At 41.4% G+C, this 25,355-nt stretch overlaps 1 protein-coding gene across 1 annotated transcript in view; it reads left to right on the top strand.

The window, feature by feature from the left end:
• Window positions 1-25,355, top strand: part of VAV3 (vav guanine nucleotide exchange factor 3) — a 191,007-nt gene that overhangs the window by 140,295 nt on the left and 25,357 nt on the right. The window contains exon 19 of the mRNA XM_075182568.1: window positions 2,935-2,974. Coding sequence (XP_075038669.1) covers window positions 2,935-2,974 — 40 coding nt within the window. The remainder of the gene's footprint in view (window positions 1-2,934; window positions 2,975-25,355) is intronic.

The raw sequence follows: 25,355 nt of genomic DNA, 5'->3' as shown, positions 1-25,355 counted from the left end.
TTTTTTAAAAGGTCCATTATTATACCTCTAATGCAAAGTCATTGATGAAAAATATACCTTACTGTAGACTGAGCCCTTCCCAAGCCCTGAGAAGTGTTAGAGACTCTCTCTCTGTCTGGGACAAGATGTTGATTCTCCTGCCAGATTTTCATCTCCCCTCCTCTAGCCTTTCTACAATTGCACTGTTCCAACTGATTCCAGATCTGCGCCTTGGCTTTTGGGACAGGCAGGGGGCTAGCCGGGTGCGAGACCTAATGGAGGGAGGTTCACTTCTCTCTTTTTCCCAAATTCAAGAGAGATATGATGTCCCAGTCCGTGACTTTTACAAGTACCTCCAAATTAGACACTGGGTGCATTCTCATCCCTCATTCCCTCCGGTCTTAAAACCGGCTCCCCCTGGTATTATGTTGTCTCTCTCTCCCACTTCTCATGCGGGAGGCATCTCGGTCTGGTACCGACTCTTGATGGTTCCTGTGGACAGCAGAGATCTCTCAGTGCAGGGGATTTGGGAGAAAGAACTAAATTTAGGTATTTCACCAGAGGCCTGGACGAAAATCTATCAGAATATATACAAAATGTCAAAAGTGTATTAACCATTCAGAAATGCTTATTAAACTGATTCACAGGGTGTATCTCACGCCAGACAAACTGCATAAAATCTGGCCGTCAGAAACTAAGTACTGTTGGAGAAATTGTGGGGAAACTGGTACGCTTATACACGTTTTTTGGAGCTGCCCTAAGCTACAACCTCTTTGGGTTGAAATTTTCCAGCTAATCACCCAGGTCACTAAGGATGATTTATCCCCATGTCCGGCTATGGCACTTTTACACCTATATCCCCCTCATCTTCAGCGTTATAATCACTATGTGGCTGGGCACATACTCATATCAGCCAGAGCCGCAATAGCTCAAAGCTGGAAATCCCCCTTGGTTCCATCTCTTACCAAAATCAGCAGCAAAGTACAACACAGCTATGAGATGGAAACCATAGGCTTTAACTTTTCCTCATGAGCTTCCTCGCCCCTGGTTAAATGGTTCATATGGTACGAATTCTTTTCAAAGTATAGACCTGTGTCTGCCACCTAAATCTTCCATGCTGTATACCCCTCTGGAGGGTAGCTGTCCCGTTCTCAAAATGTGCCTTTATGGTTGATTGGGGTCAATATGGCCAGTCTCCGACTCCTGCCCCCCCTGTCTGTTTCCCTCCTCCTCCCCCTTGAAGTCTTTGTCTTATGTGTATTTGAATGTTTCCTGTGTTATTGTTTTTTGATTGTTTATGGGCAGCTCTGTTTGATTTATTGGATCTACATCATGCACTGTACTCTGGTAACTGCTATGTTTGTTACATATTCTTTTACTAAAAACTTAATAAAAACCTTTTGAGGAAAAATATACTCATGACAGAGTGCAAAATGCTAGTTGTTCTGTTTCACTCAAAATAATGTTGCCTAATAAACTAATTGTGCTGGAATTTATTGGAATATCCCCTGATATTTGAAATTGGATATATATACCTGAAATGTGCCAGTTGAAAGCCAAGAATCACAATCTCACTGCTATTTGAGAGATGTCAGGTTGTAATAACTGATTTTTCTTAAAAGCATCTGTAACTATGGAGACAAACCATTAAATTAATTAATCGTTCCCATGCTTACAGATCCTGCTAAGATAGGGGACTTATTCACAACCTATATGTCATATGACAGCAACAGTGTGTTTATCTGCTCTGAACAGGCAATTTCAGAATTTTTATGGTTTCTATGGAAGTATATGTCACATGTTACCACAAGGCACCCACTAAGAGGAATTGTTCAGCCTAGTCGCCATTGGTTATGGATGACTTCATTATGTGTTCCAGGTTGTCTTCCATGCTCCCTACTGCATCATTCACCTAGGGGTAAATATATCAAGCTGTGAGTTTCCGGCGGTTTTGAAAAGTGGAGTTGTTGCCTATAGCAACCAATCAGATTCTAGCTATTATTTTGTAGAATGTACTAAATAAATGATAACTAGATCTGATTGGTTGCTATAGGCAGCATCTGCACTTCTCAAACCCTCCGGAAACTCGCAGCTTGATAAATGTACCCCTTAGTGTTACAGAATTAAAAAATCTACTGTGAGTGGCCTGTTACATGGGGCTGAAATTCTGTGATGATGGGTGAACGGAGGGAAGTAATAGGAAGGGAGTATATACAGCCCAAAATCCGCAATTAAGTTGTCTGTTTCCAGCGAAAACCACCACCCATAATGCTTCTCAATAGTTGGTAATTCAGAGGATACAAGTGGTAAATCTTTTTACAGAAGCAGGAAGTACCCCATTCTGAAACCTATGTGAAGATAATAGTTTGGACGGAGTGGACATGTGATAAAAATATGCACAAATTTGTAATAACACAAAATCCAGAATATCCCGTTAGAAGAAGCGAAAAGAGAAATCTTTAAAAAAAATTGTTCTAAAATGACAAAAACAAGATACTGCTGATTATATCAGAGAAATCCAAAAGTGTATTTGATGAATTAAAAAATATGTCTCCTCACAACAATGTTTTAACTGCAAGCCTCCCTCATCCAGACTAATATATCCTTTGTAATTCTGGATAAATGCACCCCCACCAGTACCTGCACTTATGCATACAATCCTGGAAAAATTTGAAGAGGGACTCACTCAGGTTACAAGTTTAAGCTGAATGAACAGCTACAAACTACCAACTTCAGTCGACTCTCTGGCTCTGTGACCAATTAAGTTAAAATATCTTGAGGATATTCTACCTCGAAAATATATCAACTACTGGAAGAAAGTACCTTCTAAACTGGAGCTTTCAATATTCTAAGTAGACATTTCCTCTAGCTATTGTGGAAAGCCTTTTTATGGACAGAGGATATTTGATGTCAATGGAAATGTATAGGTTTATAAACATTTTTCTATTTTTGCAGAAAGATGGCTTCCAGAAGACAATCGGAAACAGTGATCCAGGTTTGTTCTAAGATATAGCCTCTTTATGAATAGACATAAGATTTCTAATAACTAAGTACCACTGCCTTCCCTTGTAATGCCTGAAGATTTACCTTATTTCCCAAAAAACACCTAAGCCAACACAATACTTATGGTTTCATGTCCTGCAGTGTTTCACCCTGAAGAAAACTTGTCACTTTTTATAAAGATCTAATTTTCCATATAATGACAACATAGAAAAAAGAGCGTACAGCATGCAAGTGTACTGACTCGGCTTGAGACAGCCAACATATGCTGGCTCCTGGACAGGTTTCACCAAAGTGTTTCTCTGCCTTGCAAGGAGAGTTATGACATATTAAGGGAGCAGCAGCAAGCCTACCATTGCATACTGTCTCACTCTTAAGATGGGTGCATGTAAAATTAGTTTATCTACAAAGTAACAAAGTTCTCCATATAGAATAATTCTGGCCACCATGTATCAGTGGACCACACAATCCCTGTCTATCTGGCACACTCCTGCCATTCCAGTCATTTGTCAGATAGGGAGCATGTTTTCCACTTACAATATACTGCTTGTGGGAGACTGCAGGAGTAAGGGGAGGATGGTAGTGGATCCACCAGGTAAGTTTTGGGGACTGGGGTTTACATAAGGATTTCAGTTTTGGGTGAAATTGCCATTTAATATTATTTTAACCCTAAGTGACAACAATCTAAATGTGATACCCTTTTTTTTTTTGCTAACTAAACAGATTTAGTTTTCAAGCTTTCAAGGCTACAGTTATCAATCAGTAGATGAATTGTGTAAAGTCCAAAATATACCTTTCTTGATCATCCTATTTCTCCCTCCCTTATTATGATTTCCCCTTCACTGCTTCTCTCCTCTCTAGTCTGCACTCATGAACTGTTCTGTCTCTTGAACCCACCATACTCTCCAACCTACATAAACAGAAATAAACTGCACACCCACAAATCCTCCTTGCATGTCCACTACCTCACCCTGCTCCTTCTCATGGCTGCTGGTGACATCTCACCTAATCCTGCGCCCTGTACAATCCCCACTCTCTACTAACGCTCCTCGCTCCACCCCAAACCTTTCCATCCACCCTGTACTTGCAACCCCGCCAACCTTATCCACATATATCCACTGCGCTCTCTCCCCTTCTCCTGTGCACTATATAATGCCAGATCTGTTTGTAGCAAATTTGAATCCATTCATGATCTATTAATTTCTAAATCCCTCAATCTCCTTGCCATTACAGAAACTTGGCTCACCTCCTCTGACACTACATCCCCTGTAGTTCTCTTCTACAGGCACTCTCCCTCAGCAATACTCCCAGACCCGGAAAAAAACAGAGAAGGTGTTGGAGTAGGCATTCTACATTCTCCAAGTTGCACCTTCCAAGTCATATCCCCTGAACTCTTCCTTCTTTATCTTCCTTTGAAGTCCACACTATCCGTCTCTTTTATCCTCTCCACCTTCGTGTTGCTGTCATTTATCACCTGCCGGGGTCAGTTTCCCAATTCCTTGACAACTTTGTGGCCTAGCTCACTTATTTGCTATCCTTAGACCTGCCTACTCTCATACTATGCCATTTCAACATTCCCATTGATAATCCCACTGTTTTTTCTGCCGCTGAACTTCTTTTACTTACTTCTTTCATCCTTTGGTCTCTCGCAATGGACCTCACCTCCCACCTGCTGTGATGGGCACTCCCTTGACCTTGTCTTCTCCAGCTACTGCTCCATCTCTAGTTTCACCAATTTAGCCTTCCCACTCTTCAACCACATCCTTCTTTCTTCAACCTCACCTTATCTCATGCCCTCCCCCCTATACCCAAAGTCACCCATATTCAATGATACCTAAGTACTCTTAACACAATAAACTTCTCATTTTCACTAAAATAAATATTTTCTCCTATGACTACATTGTCCTGCCCTAATCAGGCTCCATATTGCAGCCCTAGATGCTAATGCAGCTCCAGCTACCACATAGAGTCTCCGACAATCCAAACCCCAACCATGGCATACCATACACACCTGCTACCTGTAATAGTGTTCTTACACCGCAGAGCGACCACTAGAGAAAATCTTGTTCCTATCCCGATTTCCTTTACTATAAAGTCATCCTTTCATCTTAAAGCACTGCCTTTTTAATTGCCAAACAAACATTCTTCAATTCTCTAACATCCACCCAGTCTTCTTACCCGCATTGTCTCTTTGCTATGTCCGACTTTCTTCTTTGTCCACCTGCACCTTCTTCCCCTTCCTCCCTCACAACCCATGATTTTGCCACCTACTACAGACAAAACCGACACCATTTGACAAGATATTTCCTCATGCCAAATTCCACACATTCGTCCCACTCTACCCACTTTCACCTACACTCCCCAAACCACCCTTAATTCCGTCTCTGCACTCAGCATCTCATCATCTCACCCTACAACCTGTCCCTTTGACCCTATTCCCTCCCAACTTCTCCGCTCCTTCTCCTCTACTACATGCCCACCTCTATCTCACTGCTTCAACCTGTCTCTCTCCATTGGCAAGTTTCCTTCCTCCTTTAAACATTCGCTCATCTCACCGATTCTAAAGAAATAATCTCTCGATCCAGCCTCTCTCTCCAAATACTAACCTATTTCTCTTCTCCTCTTTGCCTCCAAACTACTCAAGCAATTTTAAGCAAATGCCTGTCTCACTTTCTCTCCTCTCACTCCATTCTCAACTCTCTGCAATTCGGCTTCCGTCCCAACATTCCACTGAAACTGTTCTCACAGAAATGAACAATGATCTACTTTCTGCAAAGTCTAAAGGTCATTTCTCCATACTCATTCTCCTGGACCTCTCTGCTACTTTTCATACTTCCTTCGTGACACAAATCTATCTTGGTTCACTTCTTACCTATTAGTGTTTCTACCTCTAGCACATTCTCCCCTCCACTCCCACTATCTGTTGGGGTCCCACAAGGCTCTGATCTTGGCTCTTTACTTTTTGCATTGTACACCTCTTCCCTTGGGCCACTATTTCGCTCCTTTGGCCTCCAGTACCACCTCTACGCTGATGACGCCCAAATCTATATCTCTTCCCATGACCTCTTCCCTTCTGTACTATCTCGTGTAACTAACTGTTTTTCTGCTTTCTCCATATGGATGTCCCAATACTACCTAAAGCTCAACATGTCCCAAACGGGACCTATCTTCTATCCTGCTAGAGTCACTACCTCTCTTCAAATCTCCCTCACTGTCAATAACACCACAATTTCCTCAGTCTACCAGCAGGTTGCCTTGGTGTCACACTTTATTTCTCACATCCACACTCTCTCCAAGTCCTGTCGACTCCACCTTAAAAACATTGCCAAGATATGCCCTTTTCTTATTCAACATGCTACCAAAACTCTGATCCATTATCTCGTCTTGTCCTGTATTTACTAATGTAATCTCCTGCTATCTGGTATTACCAACATCTATATATCCACACTTCAATCCATCCTAAATGCTGCTGCAAGACTGATCTTCCTCTCCCACCTCTCCACATCTGCTGTACCACTTTGCAAATTCCTACACTGGCTTCCTGTGTCTTCCGGAATCCAATTCAAATTACTCACCCTTACCTGCAAAGCCCTCAACAATACTACCCCTGCATACATCTCAAATCTCATATCAAAATACTCTTCCTTCAACCCACTTAGATCTACCTCTGACCTGTGTCTTGTGTCTTCTCTGGTAACCACCTCTCGCTCTTGCCTACAAGACTTCTCCCATGCTGCTCCCCTCACCCAAACAAGCTTTCCCACAGCCTTCAAATCTTTAGATGCTCTCTGAAAGAGCTTACCCTATCTAATATACCATCTATTACACTTACTAATGCACCCTCACAACTGTCCCAATCTCCACTCTAAGCCACATTTGCTCCTCTTGTTTCAGCTATGCCCTCTTCCTCTCAGAATGTAAGCTCTCTAATGAACAGGGTCATCCACTCCCTTTGACTTCATGTCTGCATTTATTTTGTGTACATTACATGTCCCTGTTTTATGTATGTTCTGTACTGTACAGAGCCACGGAGCGCTGTGGCGGCTTATAAATCTACGATAATATTATTATTATTATTATTATTATTATCTGCTGTGAATAGAAATGCTATGGTATATATCATGTTTTGTAATTATTATTTGCTATGTATAGTTATAAGCTATGCTATATTCTATGGATTTTGATTATTATCTGCTGTAGATAATTATGCTATCCTGAATGCTCTGTGAAACCACATATTATGCTATAAGCTATATATTGTGGCCAGGGAGAAATATCTGATGTAGATATTTATATGTTATTCTCTTCGCTTTACTCAATGGCTAGGGATAAATAACCGCTATAGATAGATAGATAAATGTTATGCTATACTAGGGTTTGGATAATTATCCACAATATATAAGGAATTGTATGTGATAATCTTTGCCTTTTCAGTATGGCCACTTCTATTTTTAAACTTCATACATGTTTGAAGCAAAGTATTATGGAGATAATCAGGCTCACAGATTAGTCACAGAGCATTGGCATCCAAGTTTGTGCTTAATTTTTTTTCGCTCAGGATTGTGTCTACTGGGTTCATAATGTTACTACAGCCAGATATAAGAATGCACTGCTTTATACCTAATGTTGATTAGGTTTGACAATTGTATCATTTGTGCATCCGGAGCAAATATGTGTCTCCATCACCAGCTAGAAAACTGAACCTGTCTGGTATAGGTGCTGAAATTAATTATGGTAAGAAATGATTTCCAAACATACGTATAACCCAAACTAAGACAACCTGATGCTTACTGCTTAACTGGCGTGTGATGCACACACTTACACGGGAACATCCCCGTTTGACCTCTTGAAGAGCAAGAAACTGCAAGATACATGCAGCTTAATACTGTCACAAGTTCTACATTTTACACAAGCCTCATATTTACACAGCACATAAATACTTTTATCCATCTTTAAATTACCCCCTATAGCAAATCATGGTTTTTACCACCTATCCAAGTGGCATTTTTTTTTAAGACAAACCCAAACTAATATAATCATGGACAATGATGATGTGTCTAAGAGAAAAACAATGAAAACTAAATATATAAACATGTGTAAATATGTATATATGCTCTATTTTAGGGGTAAGTTACTCTCGTTTTGCATCCAACTCTGCATCAGCCCCTGTATGTTTTGGCTGTTACCCCAATCCATGTTATCATACCTTCTGAGCATGTACCTGGATTAACTCCAGTTTTTCTCTAAATAGAGGAATAGCAATCAAAATAGTTATCTGTAAATCAGTAATTACATTCAAATATACAAGTTGAATATTAACCTTGGATCATTGTGTACATATAAGGGAATCTTTAAATTTACATACATAACTACCACACATCTGACCACTTCCTTTGTTTCCACTTTAATAGAACTTAATTTACATTCTTGCCACATAAAGCAACTAACACATTTTTTTTATCATTGTGGTGAAGTTTGAATGTCACATACTTGAAACAATTGATTACGACCAACAGGAAGTTGCTAGTTTTATATCTGTTTACATTGGCAGTTAGCCATTGTTTGTTTATAGTCATATCTTGCTATGTGAAGGCATTTTAGCATTGTAAAGAATTCTGAGTATCTTCTCGCTATGTCACCTTGTTATCAGACTTTTCCATAAATTTATTTTGCTTAGTGGTTGTGTGGAAAGAGAGTTAACCAGGATAAACTGTAGCAATTGTCATGTGTCATCACTTTATCCATAGTAGCATATCAGTGTAGGGAGGGATTTTAGGTTTGCAAAATTATGACAGTTAGAGGCATAAACTGAAATTCATTTTAAAATATTAGAGAATGGTTGTTCTCCAAAGTAAAAAGAAAACATAAAAGAAAAATTGAGTAACGTTTTAATCTTCATGTATTCCTTTAGTAAAGGCTGAACACAATTCATTCTCAGGGTGCCGGTTAAGAATATGCGAGTAGGAGAGACAAAGATGGTAATAGGCGCAGGCGCGACGGGGCTCCCTCCTTCATCTTCAAGCCTTCACTCTCAGCAGTGCTAGTTCACATCTCTTTTCCACTATACGGTTCTGATTTTAATGAAAATTAAATGAGTGACAAAGATTGCAATGACACATTTAAAAAGCCAAGTGAAGCTAAGTTTTGAAAATTGGCGAACTTAAACATTGGTGGGGAGTGAAGGAAGCTAATTAGTAGGGCACTACAAGCTTATTAGGCTAGGGAGGGTTGAACCCTTAATCAGGATCTGGGGAGGAGTAAAGTGGTCTAGCTCTGTCTATGGGTTGATTTAGCCTGAGGCAGAGGTATCAATTTACTGCCTGCTCCAGTTCAGAGTTGAGCCCTGTTGATTAAAGTTATCATCATGTGTCTCCTGTACCCCAATATGTGTCCAGCTCATTGCGTAATAAAGTTAGACTGGCAATTGGTATTTATAGTGCAAGTAGGCCAGTTTTGCTTTCAGCCTTTGTACAAAAACTGTGTATTGTTACCATTCTATACGCTGATGCTCTTTTCAAGGAGTGACTCATTAAAGCTTTGGGGCTTCACCTCTGAGGGGGTAGAAGTATCTGGGCCTTATGTGAAGCACGCCAGGATTCATACACTGTGGTGGGCTTAGCCATTCTAGTACCTGAGACAGACATTGAAATTACTTATTTCGCAAACCTTACACAAAGTTGCAGAACTACGGCAACTACAGGGGGTGTGACCCCTTCGGAGGTAGGTGAGGGAGGGTCGGCAATGCCGGAGAGAGCAGAGTTGCGGCCCCTTCTAAGCCTTAATTGGCACATGCACAGTGAAGACCAACTGTGGGCCTGGGATTTTATAGAGGCCTTGCGAGGCCCTCCCCCAAATTTTGCTATGGAACCTGGCAATGCAGAGTTCTGCCCCTGATTATGCAAGCTACAAATACAGTATATTATTATCCATGTAGTTTATGTTATAACATACACATATTGCTTCTGTACTTTAATTATTATATGATCTATATTGATGAGGTAGAAGCCAGCTGTTACAAATGGACCTTCATCTGGTCTGTCTAAAAATGATTGAAAAAGCCTCAAAATGATAATTCACATTCTCTATTTATCCAAAATTGCCACCACCAAGATTTGGTTTCAAAGATCAAGATTTGAGGAAGTCTTAATTACTCCTCTTAACTCAACATACCATCACAACTTATACCCCACTACAATTCATCTTAATATAACCATAATTTTCGTTAGTTTCCTTATGTTTCAGTTATGTAGCATTTAATAGGCAAGTTTTCTAGCATGTGAATTTGTTAAGACACAAAGCAGCAGATTTAATTAGCCTTAATATCCAGCTGTGCACCTTGCTAGGTATAGCGGTACAGAAATCAACGCTCATTTTCCCTTGTATCCCACAGAGATGCAAGGGAAAATGAGTGGAGATTTTAGTAAAAACACAGAAACAATATGTCTGCGCAGACTTTTCTGGAGACACATTGCATCACCTCGCATCAAATTGAATCTAACCCAAAGGCAGAACATTAAGATATTACATTTGATCGGACAAAGAGTCTCAATGTTTAAGATATAAAAAAGTAGGATAACAAAATTACACAAAGTAATACACGATTATACAAATTAGTTTCTTTAAAATAAAATAGAGAAAAGGATAAAAGATAAAAACATAAAAGAATTAGACAATTTCCTATCTGTTGTGAGAGGATGCAGAAACATGGACCAGTTCCCCAATACAGATTGGTCTCCCGGAATAATAAATGTTGGTATTTTATGGCTTTTTAAACATGGTCAGCAGTTCCCCTCTCCTCAAAAAGGCACTGTATATGCTAATATGGGAGAAATTCACACCTGAGTTTGAGTCATAATGTATTCAGGAATAGCCAGAAATACATGCCTAATTTTCATGCAAATAGCAGAATATAAATTCTCCTATGTGTAGACATGAAATATCATTATAAAATATTAATTGTTTGGAATAATAATCCCTTTAATTGTTTGCGTGCCAAGTAGACCTTTCTGTTTGACATCAGCTGTAGTTCATTTTTCTGGTTATGAATATGTACAAATACTTTCTCAAATATGAATAATAAAAGAAATTATTTTGATGTAGACATTTCTTATTTGAAAATATAGATCTGACCATGTACTCTGAATTCATTATGGTTGATCATAAATTTTTATCTGACATGGTCATATATGTCAGCAAAGCTTGTTAACCCCTTTGTTACTTGCCCACAATGAATTACACACACTCCATTGTTATATTCCTAACCCTGATTTATCTGCATTGAGAAACTTCACGGGTAATTCTCAGGGAGTGAATATTTATATCTTGCTATATTATTTTGGTTATTCCTGAGTGTATATATATATATATATATATATATATATATATATATATATATATATATATATATATAAATAAAACTCATGACACCAGCAATTTAGATTTGCAGAAAAATATATGTTCCATATTAATTCCATTATTTTTTGCTCCCAAAACCCGATTCTTGTTGCAGGCTGCCTTATTATAGTCCCATCCCTGTCTATTCTTGAGTATAGCATCAGTCCTTACTAGCCAAGAGCCCTGTGTGTATTGCCCTCTAAATCCAAGACTCAGCTGTTGCCGGATGGGCGTCGTGTCCCAGTCTGGTTACTCCTTTGGTGTGTCCAACAAGGAGAATAACTTTCTGCTCCTTAAAGTTGCTTTGGTCTTATTATTTCTAGTATGCTTCAAGTTCAATCCATAGTTTGTTTCTTAACAGCAATATAAATAAATAGATCAGTTCGGCAACCAGACTTTTTGGAGAGATACATTTAGTAATGACTAATATATCAGTTATGGGATTAAAAGCAAATGTGTATTCATGAGGTTTTTATGGATATGCTTATAACACAACATATTACACTCTGACCTTCCTTAACTGAAAAATCCTTCAGTTGTTAATTATTAGCTGGACTAGGGCCCGTGTTCTTTCCAATCACGTATGTACCAAGGTAAATTACTAATAAAAATAAAGAACACTCGGCGTCTCAGAAATAGCCCACTAATTCAGCTTTAATTGCTGCATTTGTAATAAATCACTGTTTGGTTACAACAGGTTTAATTAATGTTTCTATTTCACCACTTAAGTGTGAGGAAAAATGATCAATTTAAATGCTTTCTGCAATTTCTCCATCTAATAAGTTAACACCAGTGATGGCATCAATCTAAAAGAAGCTATTGATGGTCATGGGAAAATCTGTCCCTTTCAAACAACCTATCACAGTAAATACGAGCTGCCAAGCAAGTGATGATGATTGTTAGTGTTATGATGGTATTTCTGGTATGTTATAGCAACAGAAATGTCTGTTTATCAGCGATATCATTCTAGCTACTACCGTATTTATTTTGCAGGATATTATCATAATTTATTGTGCATTTTATGGTATTACATCTGATAGTCATTGTTAGAGAATATAAAATGTCAAGGCAATGTTTTTCTCTGCTTTATCAATTTTAAATTGTTGTGTATGGATGTTCACAGTGTAATTGTCTTAACTAGAAATTTCCATTCTATATATGTGGACACCAGACAAACAATACAAGAATCATGGTGGTCTTGAAATGTGCTGTTCCGCAAATTTAAAATGGAAATTCCTATTTAAAATAAGTGCTGCCTCAGCATTATTTTCTTGTCTATGGTCAGAAATCAGAGAGGTTGAAACCCATAAAACATATAGGGACATATCTAATTATATCATTATTATAAGTACCCCCTGTATATATTCTATTCAGATTGACTATGTCTACAAAACAGCTTTGCACAGCAGACAGCTTATTGGTGATTTATTTTGCTCGATTCACACAACTGGCCTGGCTTAAGCTAACTAGGCTACAGAAACCATTATCCACTATTACATGGTACTACAGATATGTATTATTATGCAGCATAATGAAGAGAGGCAAGCTATTGAGGCTGAGAGAGAAAGCTACAGAAATAATGACTAAAACTTCACAATGCACTGACATTTATTGCAACCATATAACAATAAACATTTATACTTAGCTCAAGATGTTATCTTAAGGAAATGGATAACATCTATACATCCTTAAAGCATAAATGATAACTCCATATAACATGGAATTTTTGCCCAAGAGCACCCATTCCCCGCTACAAAAACTGTGGGGAATCCATACATGGACACTGGACATTCAGGGGAATTCACCTCCTATGCTCTGCAACACTTCTTGTCCCAGCATATAGTGAGATAGCAGTTCAAATGCAAACACAGCTTATAATACAGGCACTGACCGCACAGCTTATAACACAGGCACTGGCCGCACAGCTTATAACACAGGCACTGGCCGCACAGCTTATAACACAGGCACTGGCCGCACAGCTTATAACACAGGCACTGGCCGCACAGCTTATAACACAGGCACTGGCCGCACAGCTTATAACACAGGCACTGGCCGCACAGCTTATAACACAGGCACTGACCGCCCAGCATATAATAATACAGGCACTGACCACACAGCTTATAACACAGGCACTGACCGCACAGTTTATAACACAGGCACTGACCGCACAGCTTATAATACAGGCACTGACCACCCAGCATATAATAATACAGGCACTGACCGCCCATCTTATAATATAGGCACTGACTACACAGTTTATAATACAGGCGCTGACCGCACAGTTTATAACACAGGCGCTGACCGCACAGTTTATAACACAGGCACTGAACGCACAGTTTATAACACAGGCACTGACCGCACAGTTTATAATACAGGCACTGACCACCCAGCATATAATAATACAGGCACTGACCACACAGCTTATAACACAGGCACTGACTACCCAGTTTATAACACAGGCACAAACCGCACAGCTTATAATACAGGCACTGACCACCCAGCATATAATTATACAGGCACTGACCGCACAGCTTATAATATAGGCACTGACTACACAGTTTATAATATAGGCACTGACCGCACAGTTTATAACACAGGCACTGAACGCACAGTTTATAACACAGGCACTGAACGCACAGCTTATAACACAGGCACTGACCGCACAGCTTATAACACAGGCACTGACCGCACAGCTTATAACACAGGCACTGACCGCACAGCTTATAACACAGGCACTGACCGCACAGCTTAGAACACAGGCACTGAACGCACAGTTTATAACACAGGCACTGAATGCACAGTTTATAACACAGGCACTGAACGCACAGTTTATAAAACAGGCACTGACCACACAGCTTATAACACAGGCACTGAACGCACAGTTTATAAAACAGGCACTGACCACACAGCTTATAACACAGGCACTGAACGCACAGTTTATAAAACAGGCACTGACCACACAGCTTAGAACACAGGCACTGAACGCACAGTTTATAACACAGGCACTGACCGCACAGCTTATAATACAGGCACTGACCACCCAGCATATAATTATAGAGAAACTGACCACACAGCTTATAACACAGGCACTGACCACCCAGCATATAATAATACAGGCACTGACCACACAGCTTATAACACAGGCACTGATTGCACAGGATCCATATGGTTTTACTAATTAAGAGAAGGAGGAGTGTTGAGAAAAATTGCAATTATAGATGCTGTTACTTTTTAAGACAATGGTCCTTATTTAATAAGCAGCAATAACACAGGTTTGCTGTCACCATTATCACAGCAATAGATAATTAGTTATCGCTGCAATTTACAAAGATAATATCACCAGTGAGTGATATTCAGCTGCTCTGTGATTCCGGCCTGCAGTGGTAAGAGTAGTCTTACAGCTTCGCCAGCCAGTGTTGGTGGATCTGAGAAGGTATGACCTGGCTTTGTAGGTTCACACATGCACAGTGCATCTGGAAGCCATCACTTAAGATTCCAGTTCTACTTTACTGGAAAAAAGAATGAAAATGTTAAAAAATAGTTTTTTTAAAAAAAGCTTTTTAAAATAATAGCCTATCTGAAAAAAATACTTCACTGGGGGCTGGATAATACAGGTAGGGACAATATCTTGTATATCTTCCTGTGTATACCCTTATATCCTACGCTATCTCCATCCTGTAGATGTCCCGATTACATCACTGTCTAAAACAAACAAGTGCCAGCAGCATAGATGAGAGCAGCGTTTAACAGTTTAAAGGTTTCAGAGGCCTGTCAGATCAGAAGAATGCTGTATATTAACTTCACCTGCTGCACTCCACCCAAAGTAACATGTTACGTTTTGAGAGGAGTTCTTCTTTAATATAGAAGACAACATTTCCTGACATTTACAATCACTTTCTAAAAGTGCCAAAGTAGATGTATTTCTGCCGATTGTGTTCTGAAACTCACAGCAAACCTATCGTAATAAGACAAAGAAAGACTGATGATCTTAGCATGTAATATCTCCAGCCGACATTGATTTATGTCATGTAAAGGATTTTGTGATAACATAATGACAAATTATATCATTAATGATGTCACTGATGAACATGTTCAACCATTATTAATTTACTAATCACTGATCATCATGCAATATCCCTTATGACATCAATGATTAGTTGATACAAAACCCACAGATTCCATTATTACTGATCATATATTATTAGGACTATATTTTGATTCAATGTGTCCTTTGTTATTTAAGCTAAATCACTCTGCCTATTACCAGTGATAAGGTGCCCCTGTCTCTAACATAAAAATCAAGCTTTTTGCAATGTCAGAAATTTAATTTATTTTTTACAAATCTCTGCAAAGACATGTTTAAACAGTACCTACCAATTATAGCTCTAAATGTAGCTCTAGACAATGCAACCCTTACCATTGTGTGTATTAAATACATTTTTATCAAGAAACGTCTCCTGGGGAAAGAGAGGGCATTACATCAATAAAGGCAGAATAATGCAAACTCATGCTGGCACTTTTTATTCCACAACAACTGGATAGCCACTGGTTACCTATGCCTACTTGTTCTCTAATGGCATGACGATGGGTAGACCCCTCCACACCAACATTTTTAACCTGTCGCCTACACCACGGGGGCAGCATTTTTGATTTATTTATTTCTAAATATTGAAAGCCTGTGAAAGTGCTGGGTCTGTAATCATAGCATTCCCAGCCCTCCAGTAGGAAATGTTAGCAATCAACACTATTGCTGGCAATTGTAACTTAGTAAATGGGGTAGTTGGTGCCAATTTGCAGAGCCATAACAATGGCTGGGCAAGAGAGGGGCAACCGCCCAGGGCACATCGCTGTGGGGTGCGCAGGGAAATTAATATGTTAGATTCATTTGATTACAGCTGAAGGCTAGGAGGTGTCAGATTTACTTCTTGTCCCAGGCGAGGAGGTGTCAGATTTACTTCTTGTCCCAGGCGAGGAGGTGTCAGATTTACTTCTTGTCCCAGGCGAGGAGGTGTCAGATTTACTTCTTGTCCCAGACGTTGAAATTCTTAGTTATGGCTCTGCCCATTTGTGTTAATTTCCAAAGACATTGCCTATGGCTGGCTCTGCATTTTATACTGACATGAGTCTTTTACTGCTGTGTCCTCGCCGACTGTTTACAAAACTCTCTGCTGCTCGCATTACCTTCAATGGTAATTTTTTTGCAACAAAAACATATAGACTAGATTACAATCTCCCATGCCAAATTTCATAGATAACTTTTCAGTCGGTCTTTAGTTTCATGAGGCCAACTCTCCAGTCAGAAAATATTCAAAAAAATCCCCCTCTATTTTTTACAGGTTCTATGGGGCATATTTAACAAGAACTGCGTTTTTGACACAATCCTTTTCATTCCTTATTACAATGATAAGGAAGGAAAGATAGCGACCATTTATGAAGAGTGTTCTGCCGGAACAGCAGTCAGGAATAACGGCTGTCCCGGCGAAACACAGATTACCTACTTCCTTTCTCCGCTATGGTCACTATTGCAAAGTGACCACCTTTGAGATATTAACCGGAGAGGAGAGCAGGCAGGATGCCGTAAGGGATCGAAGATCCCTCTTGCGCAGTTCTCTCCCCATAGGCTTCAATGGCTAACACCATCTTCAAATGGGACTGCAGCAGATATCGGAGATATTTGCTGCGATCGTTTAGTTATAAGTAGCTGGGATCCTTAATATAGCGAAATTAGGAGCTTCTTAAATAGACCCCAATGTGTGTTATTTCCAATAACCAAGTACAGTAAAATGTGTTACTAAAGTAGATGTATGTAACAAAAACATATCACAAGTGAAAGTGTAAAGATATTTAGTGCATGGTCTTGAATAGGTTCAGAGGTATAGGAGAAAGTTATGTATGAATAATGGAAGTTGTGAGAGAAGACAAGTCTCTCTAGACTGGATGTAACTTGCTTGTATAAAGTGATGCCTTTCCCTTAAATCAGCACAGGAATGTGAAATAAATAGCTTACTGTCAAACAAATTCTGCCAGAAGACACAAAGCACAGTATTGTGTGTGTTTGAGGTAAGGAGAAGTGAAATTTCAATAAGAAGGGAGTTTGCAGAGAAGTGACATTTGGAAAGTGTGAAAATGATTTGTTTTCATCTATGTTTAAAGCTGAAAAAACCTTAATATCATTACAGCAATCACACCTACAGTAAAATATATGTGGTCTACTGCTCTAGTTATGGGTTAATTACACAAGAACAAGATTTATTTTGATTAATGGCTAATTGCAGGAAAACGTGGTCATGTCCATATAACAAATGGACAAGTCTATGGTAATCATTTTCCTTGCTATCGAATGGTCTTTACGAATAGAATGTGTTGATCATTAATAATGCATAATGACTATGTATCACTGTGAAAGTGGCACAGTGGATTGTCGTGTTTCCTCAGTGCTGTGTTCATGGGTTTCATCCCAACCATATGCTTGTGTGGGTTCCTTTGGGTGCCCCAGTTTCCTCCCACACTCTAAAGACATATTGGCAGGTTAAATGGTTTTTGAAAAAATTAACTCTAGTTTGTGTGTTTGTGTGATAGGAAATAGAGGCTGTAAGCTCCACTGGTGCAGGGACTGATGTGAATGATTACATATTCTCTGTAAAGCACTCAGGGCCGGTGCTAGGGTCCATGGCGCCCTAGGCATTTTTAAAAAAGCGGCGCCCCCCCCCCCCCCTGCAAAAATCGCCGCCCCCCCCCCCCCGCAAAAATCGCCGCCCTCCTCCCTCCTCTCCTTACCTTGTCTCACCACCGCCGCCTCTCTGCTCCGTCTCCTTCCCTCCACTCACTGACACTAGTAAGTGGAGGGGAGGAGACGGAGCAGAGAGGCGGCGGTGGTGACAAAATAGCCTCTTCCCCCCCCCCCCTCCCCGTGCATCTGAATTCTGTGCGGCGGCCGTGACAGGTATGGTCAGCAGTCGCCGCACAGTTTTAAAGTATTTTAGAATTCTGTGGCGCCCTCCAGAGCCCGGCGCCCTAGGCAAGTGCCTAACCTTGCCTAATGGGAGCGCCGGGCCTGAAAGCACTATATAACATGTAGGTGCTATATAAATAACTGTTAATAAATAATGGATTAATTATATTCAAACATCATATTAATCCAGTGTGTATCTCCCATAAGCATCACGAGTATTTAATTCAGTAATGCCTATAATGTAATGCATATGCCCTCCCTTTGTAGTTTTTTTGGGTCTAATTTACAGAAATACTATGACTGTTGTCCTATATCTAACTGTTGGTTAGATACACTCTATAGCAGAGTGGGGTTAACTAGCATCCCTTTGGTGGTCCGAGTCTTGATCTTCACTGCACAGGACTACTATACATGTCCATGTGTCATCGTCATCTACCCAGTGACGTTCGGTTTGAACTGATTAGCGCAAATATAAAGAATGGAAGCTGCAATACTAAGGAGGGAATTCAGTTGCCGCGCTCATTGCCGACAATTACAGTAGAAATCTCTGCTCATTTTTCCTCACAACCCTTGATTTCTGTCAAATCTCCAGCCCAAAGTGTCTCACGGACATTCCAGAGACACTTTGCGGCTAATTGAATTCCCTCCAAAATGTACAGGTTGGAAGCAGACGGGACTTTCTTTTCACAACGTGTTTTATACTATCTCAACTTGTCATCTTATGTTATTAGGTTTTTGCTGAGAGCAATCAGGTTATATATATTCTGTATGTCAGGTATAAGACCACTCGGGAAACACCTCACCGGCGTTTGTATACATGAATGCACATCAGTCAGGGTTCTAATATGATGTGTTAAATGCCTCCTAATTTTAACATAAATTCATTTTCAGCATCTGTGTTTTCTGCCAATGCCAATTAGTGACTTGTCTGCAAATCATTTTCTTGCTAATATGAACTTGTTTAGAAATTAAACCTGGCATTTTCATATTAATGGAAAATTCTCAGAGAAAACAGGGTTAATTAGCCTGTTTAAGAACACAATATAATAAGGTATTGTGCAGAATATAAAAATATAAAATTTCCACACTACTAAGTCAGGCTTCACTATAGTCTTATAAATGAGAAAAGTCATCTAACAAATAATGTACACAAGTTTGAAGTTCCTCTCACCCAATGTTCTCCGTTGTTAGTCATTAAAACGATTATCGGAACCCCGACAACGGATACCCCAACAGTAATACACCGAAGGTGTATTCCCCGACAGACTGCTAATACTGACAGCTTGAAACACAGATCTCAAACACTGGCGATGAATGAAGAACCCGGCAGGCAGCGATGACGTCATTTTCAAGGTCCACACTGTGATTCCTGCTGTTAACCTGGTAATTTAAGGAGATGCCTCCTGTACAATGTTCTTTACAAAGCCTAGTACATTGTACAGACGGCACCTCCTTAAATTACCAGGTTAACAGCAGAAAACATAATGTGGACCTTCAAAGTGACATCAGCTGCTTGCCGGGTTCTTCATTCATCGCCAGTGCTTGAGGTCTGTGTTTCAAGCTGACAGTATTAGCAGTCAGTTGGGGAATACATCTTAGGTGTATTCCTATCGGGGTATCCGTTGTTGGGTTTCCGATCATCTAAAAAGGTACCCCACCCATGTTCTCGCCAGCCCTTCCCCTGTGTTAGCAGTATTCTTTACATACTAAAGTGTACGTGTCACTTACACACAGTCATGCCTCTCAGACATGCATAATAGGTCCCACCCCCGATCCACACAGACGCTGCCCTGAAACATTCATCTTTGGGTGAAGCTCTACCCATTTTCATGTAAGCTTTGCCCGTTTTGAGGTTTGCTATTTGGCACTGTCCCACCGAAATTGGGACAATAGTGATGGAGTCAGCCATTTTGTCGGCTGAATCAATACTTGGGCGTCTATTTAAGAAATGGTGAAGAGACAAAAAGCTCTTTCACAGCTTTTTGCTATTTAAGAAAGGGTTAACACTGAAGAAATCATAGACTTCCTTAACCCTATTAACGGAGCATACTGCTGTCCTCAAAGACCTGAATGGGGAAAGCAGGACTAGCTAATTTATGAAGTAAAGTAACGCCATCTCAGCATCGCGTTACTGGTCTATCTCTATGGCATCCGGCTGAAGCCTCTCTAGCTTCGCTGAATCATCTCTCCAGGAAAGGGCTATGGGTATAGCACTTACTCCATTTGCCAGCAGTGTTAGGCTGCCGGTGAAGAGGGAAAACATTTTGTTGAGGAGGAGGGTCGAGGATCAACCCCAGGGCTCCCACAGCAGTTCCGACATAGTAAATTGAAGCAGTGCTTCCTTATGTACATATTGAGGGCTATTGCGCTGGAGCCATAACTAGATCCCTATGTTATACTTCTGTCATGCTACTAGTTCCCAGTGAATTGCTAGGCTGCATTCTCATGAATATTGTTTCAGCCCACAGAATGGATGCCCTACTGTGTGTAGGTTGCAAATACACATTAGCCCTGCTCTGCCTGCACACTGGCTTCAGAGCAAGGACAAGCTTCCAGCTCCAGTCTGCTGCAGAAACTCTGCTCCAGGCAGCTCCGCACTGCTGCTGCTGCTTCTTCTACTTTTCACAAGTTCTTAAACTAAAAGTATATTGTTTTGTTCTGTTTTATACTTTAGATTTAATGTCACACCAATAACCAATGGTCATTGGATATAAATATTAGTCGTATTTTTTGTTTTATTTTTAAAAAATGTACTGGAACAGAAATAAGAGCAGGTACAGAAGCTTAGCTACAGCTCTGGAGCCCTGCTCAGATCAGCTCCACTCTGGATTTGGAGCATAGTTAAAAACAAGTGGTCAGCTCCACTCTGGCTCCAGGTTTTGTTGCTGGCTTATTATTATTATTATTATTATTATTATTATTAATAAAATATTAGGCAGCACTATACATTGAGGGGATAATGACAAAGCAAATGGCATACAATGACATGACACAGAAGGCAAAGATGGCCCTGCCCAAATGAGCTTATAATTTTAAAGGTGTGAGGAGCACTTGATACATAAAGTAGAGGAATAACCGTTGGTAATCCATATACCGACGCTTGGGATATCGACACCCACTATATCTACAAAAAAAATCAAAGACTGAAATAACGTCCTACTTAAAATGTAAACTGACCTTAACCCCGACGACGGAGATTACTGAAAGCACTGCTATGCGACTGCTGATAAATGCAAATATGCTGGAGGCCGGTGCTTCATTCTGACGTAACTGAAGACAGTGACATATACATTTAAAGTTGTGTGTTAGGGTTATGGGTTAGGATTAGGGTGCGCCGAACGTCTGTAACTTACGTGACATCAGAATGAAGTGCCGGCATCCAGCATCTTCGCATTTAGCTGCAGTTGCGTAGCAGTGCTTTAGGTAATCGCCCCCGTCTGGCTTAAGGTAAATGTACATTTTAATTAACTCGTTATTTCACTGTTCGTTTTTGTTTTGTAGGTATAGCGGGTATCAGTATCCCAAGCATAGAGATATCGTACCCAACCCCAGAATAACAATTATAGTTGCTGTTGGGGAAAGTGAGCGTGGTTATTGTAAAGCAACAACATTATAAGCCTCCAATAATAAAGCAGTCATTGACGACTGGCATTTCTGTGCAGCTACTGATGCTGTGTCGTACAACTGGCATGAGGAAAGACAGAGGAAAGTGGAGACATGAACAGTCACTTTAGAAATCTTAATACAGTCAGCTGCTGGCAATCATAACTGTCCTTCACAATGTATCTGTCACGATTTGCACTCTGCAGCTGCTGTCTGCAGTGACTCTATTGGATTTGGTATGCTTTCCACTTGTAGTACCACTGCCTACCAAAGGGGCAACTGTGCTACTTGATTATTCTCCTTGATCACTGGGAGTAGTTTCAGCTGCATGAGGCCTATTTATACCTGCCTGCTTCAAACAGTCTGGGCCAGATCATCAGGTCATTCCGAGGAGTATTCCCTGTGCTAAGCTTCTATCTGCTATCTGGACTCCTGTGAACCTGCTCCCTGTTTACCCCTCTATTCCTCCTACTCCTGTGTACCTACCTGGCTGTGACCTGACTATTCTTTGGCTTATCCCTGGCACTACGCAACTGGACTATCTTCTGTGTACCGACTCGGCTGTGTTACCAACTATTCTCTGGATCTTCCTCTGGCACCGTATATCTGATACCTTCTGTGTACCGACCCGGCTGTGTAATCCACTATTTGCTGTTACCTGTGTCCTGGACTCCTGCATCTTCAACCATTATACCTGGTACTTGTAGTTCTACGCTGCCTGTTGAAATCCACTATTTGCTGTTACCTGTGTCCTGGACTCCTGCATATTTCTTCGTTGAAATCTACTATTTGCTGTTACCTGTGTCCTGGACTCCTGCATCTTCAACCATTATACCTGGTACTTGTAGTTCTACGCTGCCTGTTGAAATCCACTATTTGCTGTTACCTGTGTCCTGGACTCCTGCATCTTTAACCATTATACCTGGTACTTGTAGTTCTATGCTGCCTGTTGAAATCTACTATTGCAGTTACCTGTTTCTCATCTGCACTTTGAACTGTCTCATGAGTTACCTTGTCATCTCTGTTTATTAATAAACTCATTATAACCACTTATCTCCTCTCCGTGGTCATACCTGGGAAATCCTGACAGTATGATCTGGCCATAAAACCAAGCCTGCTGCTGCACGGCTTTCATCTCTTTTGGAAAGGATTTCCAGGGAAGTGACCTACTCCGTTTTCAACATTAAGACCATGACTGCTATTTCCTCAGAAAATTCACTGTTCCAGTTGCTCCAAGTGGACATTCTTCAACTTCGCACTCAAATAGCGCAAGTATCTTCCTTGCTGAACCAAGTGCTTAAGCAACTTCCAGTTTCCACCCCTAATACATCCTGCTGTAAGGAGTCTAACTATGCTGCTAACATTTCATTACCAAATTTGTCTGCCCTTCCAGTCCTCTCCAGAGGGGGCGCTGCCCTTCCAGTCCTCTCCAGAGGGGGCGCTGCCCTTCCAGTCTGCTCCAGAGGGGGCGCTGCCCTTCCAGTCTGCTCCAGAGGGGGCGCTGCCCTTAAAGACTTCTCCAGAGGGGGTCCTGTCCCTCCAGTCTGCTCCAGAAGAGTTGCCAGTCCATGCGGCCCAGCCCGAGTTGCCAGTCCATGCGGCCCAGCCCGAGTTGCCAGTCCATGCGGCCCAGCCCGAGTTGCCAGTCCATGCGGCCCAGCCCGAGTTGCCAGTCCATGCGGCCCAGCCCGAGTTGCCAGTCCATGCGGCCCAGCCCGAGTTGCCACTTGGTGCTGTCTGCCCTCAGGCTTCTCAAAGTGCTGTCTGCCCTCAGGCTTCTCAAAGTGCTGTCTGCCCTCAGGCTTCTCAAAGTGCTGTCTGCCCTCAGGCTTCTCAAAGTGCTGTCTGCCCTCAGGCTTCTCAAAGTGCTGTCCCTGCCAGGCCTGCGGCCCAGTCCGGGCCTGCTCCCAAGTCTGCGGCCCAGTCCGGGCCTGCTCCCAAGTCTGCGGCCCAGTCCGGGCCTGCTCCCAAGTCTGCGGCCCAGTCCGGGCCTGCTCCCAAGTCTGCGGCCCAGTCCGGGCCTGCTCCCAAGTCTGCGGCCCAGTCCGGGCCTGCTCCCAAGTCTGCGGCCCAATCCGGGCGCCCTGCCAAGTCATCTGCCCAGTATGGATTGTCTTCTGCCAAGGGGGTCCTACCCAAGTCCCAAGGGATGTATGTTCAACCCGAGCTGGCCGAGTCTCATGCTAATTCGAATTCACCTTCTGTTCAAGTCTTCCAACCACCTACCTTCAATGGGGATATTCAGCAATTTCGTGCTCTTATTAAATTCTGTATATCATATTTTCCCTCTGTATCCAACCTCCTTGATACTCAACGAAAGCAAGTGTTTTACATGTTGGCCAACTTTACAGGGGAAGCTCTGGAATGGGCAGAGCCCTTAATTGAAACCCAAGATCCCATTCTGTCTGATTTACAGCTTTTTACTGAGGCCGTGATCAAAGAATTTACACCAGCACCTGCTATTCTCACTCCCAGTGCTTCATCTATGCCACATGTTCTATCTCCAGCTACTCCCACTTTGAGATTATCGTTTTCTTCACTCCATTTCCAGCAACCCTCTAAAAACCATAAAAAGAAAGTGAAGAAGAAGAAAGATTCTCCTGGATCTCAACTCCCCTGTGGTGTGGTTTCTATACCCTTCCCGTCCTTGCATGAAGACTTCTCAAATACATGCCCAATTCTGGACTATGACTCTGACTTTTCTGACCATTTCTAGTATTTGGGCGTCTGGAATCCGCCCTTTAAGGAGGGGGTACTGTCACGATTTGCACTCTGCAGCTGCTGTCTGCAGTGACTCTATTGGATTTGGTATGCTTTCCACTTGTAGTACCACTGCCTACCAAAGGGGCAACTGTGCTACTTGATTATTCTCCTTGATCACTGGGAGTAGTTTCAGCTGCATGAGGCCTATTTATACCTGCCTGCTTCAAACAGTCTGGGCCAGATCATCAGGTCATTCCGAGGAGTATTCCCTGTGCTAAGCTTCTATCTGCTATCTGGACTCCTGTGAACCTGCTCCCTGTTTACCCCTCTATTCCTCCTACTCCTGTGTACCTACCTGGCTGTGACCTGACTATTCTTTGGCTTATCCCTGGCACTACGCAACTGGACTATCTTCTGTGTACCGACTCGGCTGTGTTACCAACTATTCTCTGGATCTTCCTCTGGCACCGTATATCTGATACCTTCTGTGTACCGACCCGGCTGTGTAATCCACTATTTGCTGTTACCTGTGTCCTGGACTCCTGCATCTTCAACCATTATACCTGGTACTTGTAGTTCTACGCTGCCTGTTGAAATCCACTATTTGCTGTTACCTGTGTCCTGGACTCCTGCATCTTTAACCATTATACCTGGTACTTGTAGTTCTATGCTGCCTGTTGAAATCTACTATTGCAGTTACCTGTTTCTCATCTGCACTTTGAAC

The sequence above is a fragment of the Mixophyes fleayi genome, chromosome 8 (genome assembly GCF_038048845.1).
Source record: "Mixophyes fleayi isolate aMixFle1 chromosome 8, aMixFle1.hap1, whole genome shotgun sequence".
NCBI lineage: Eukaryota > Metazoa > Chordata > Amphibia > Anura > Limnodynastidae > Mixophyes > Mixophyes fleayi.
The sequence above is the reverse complement of the archived record's forward strand: the minus strand, read 5'-3'. Positions and strand labels throughout refer to the sequence as shown.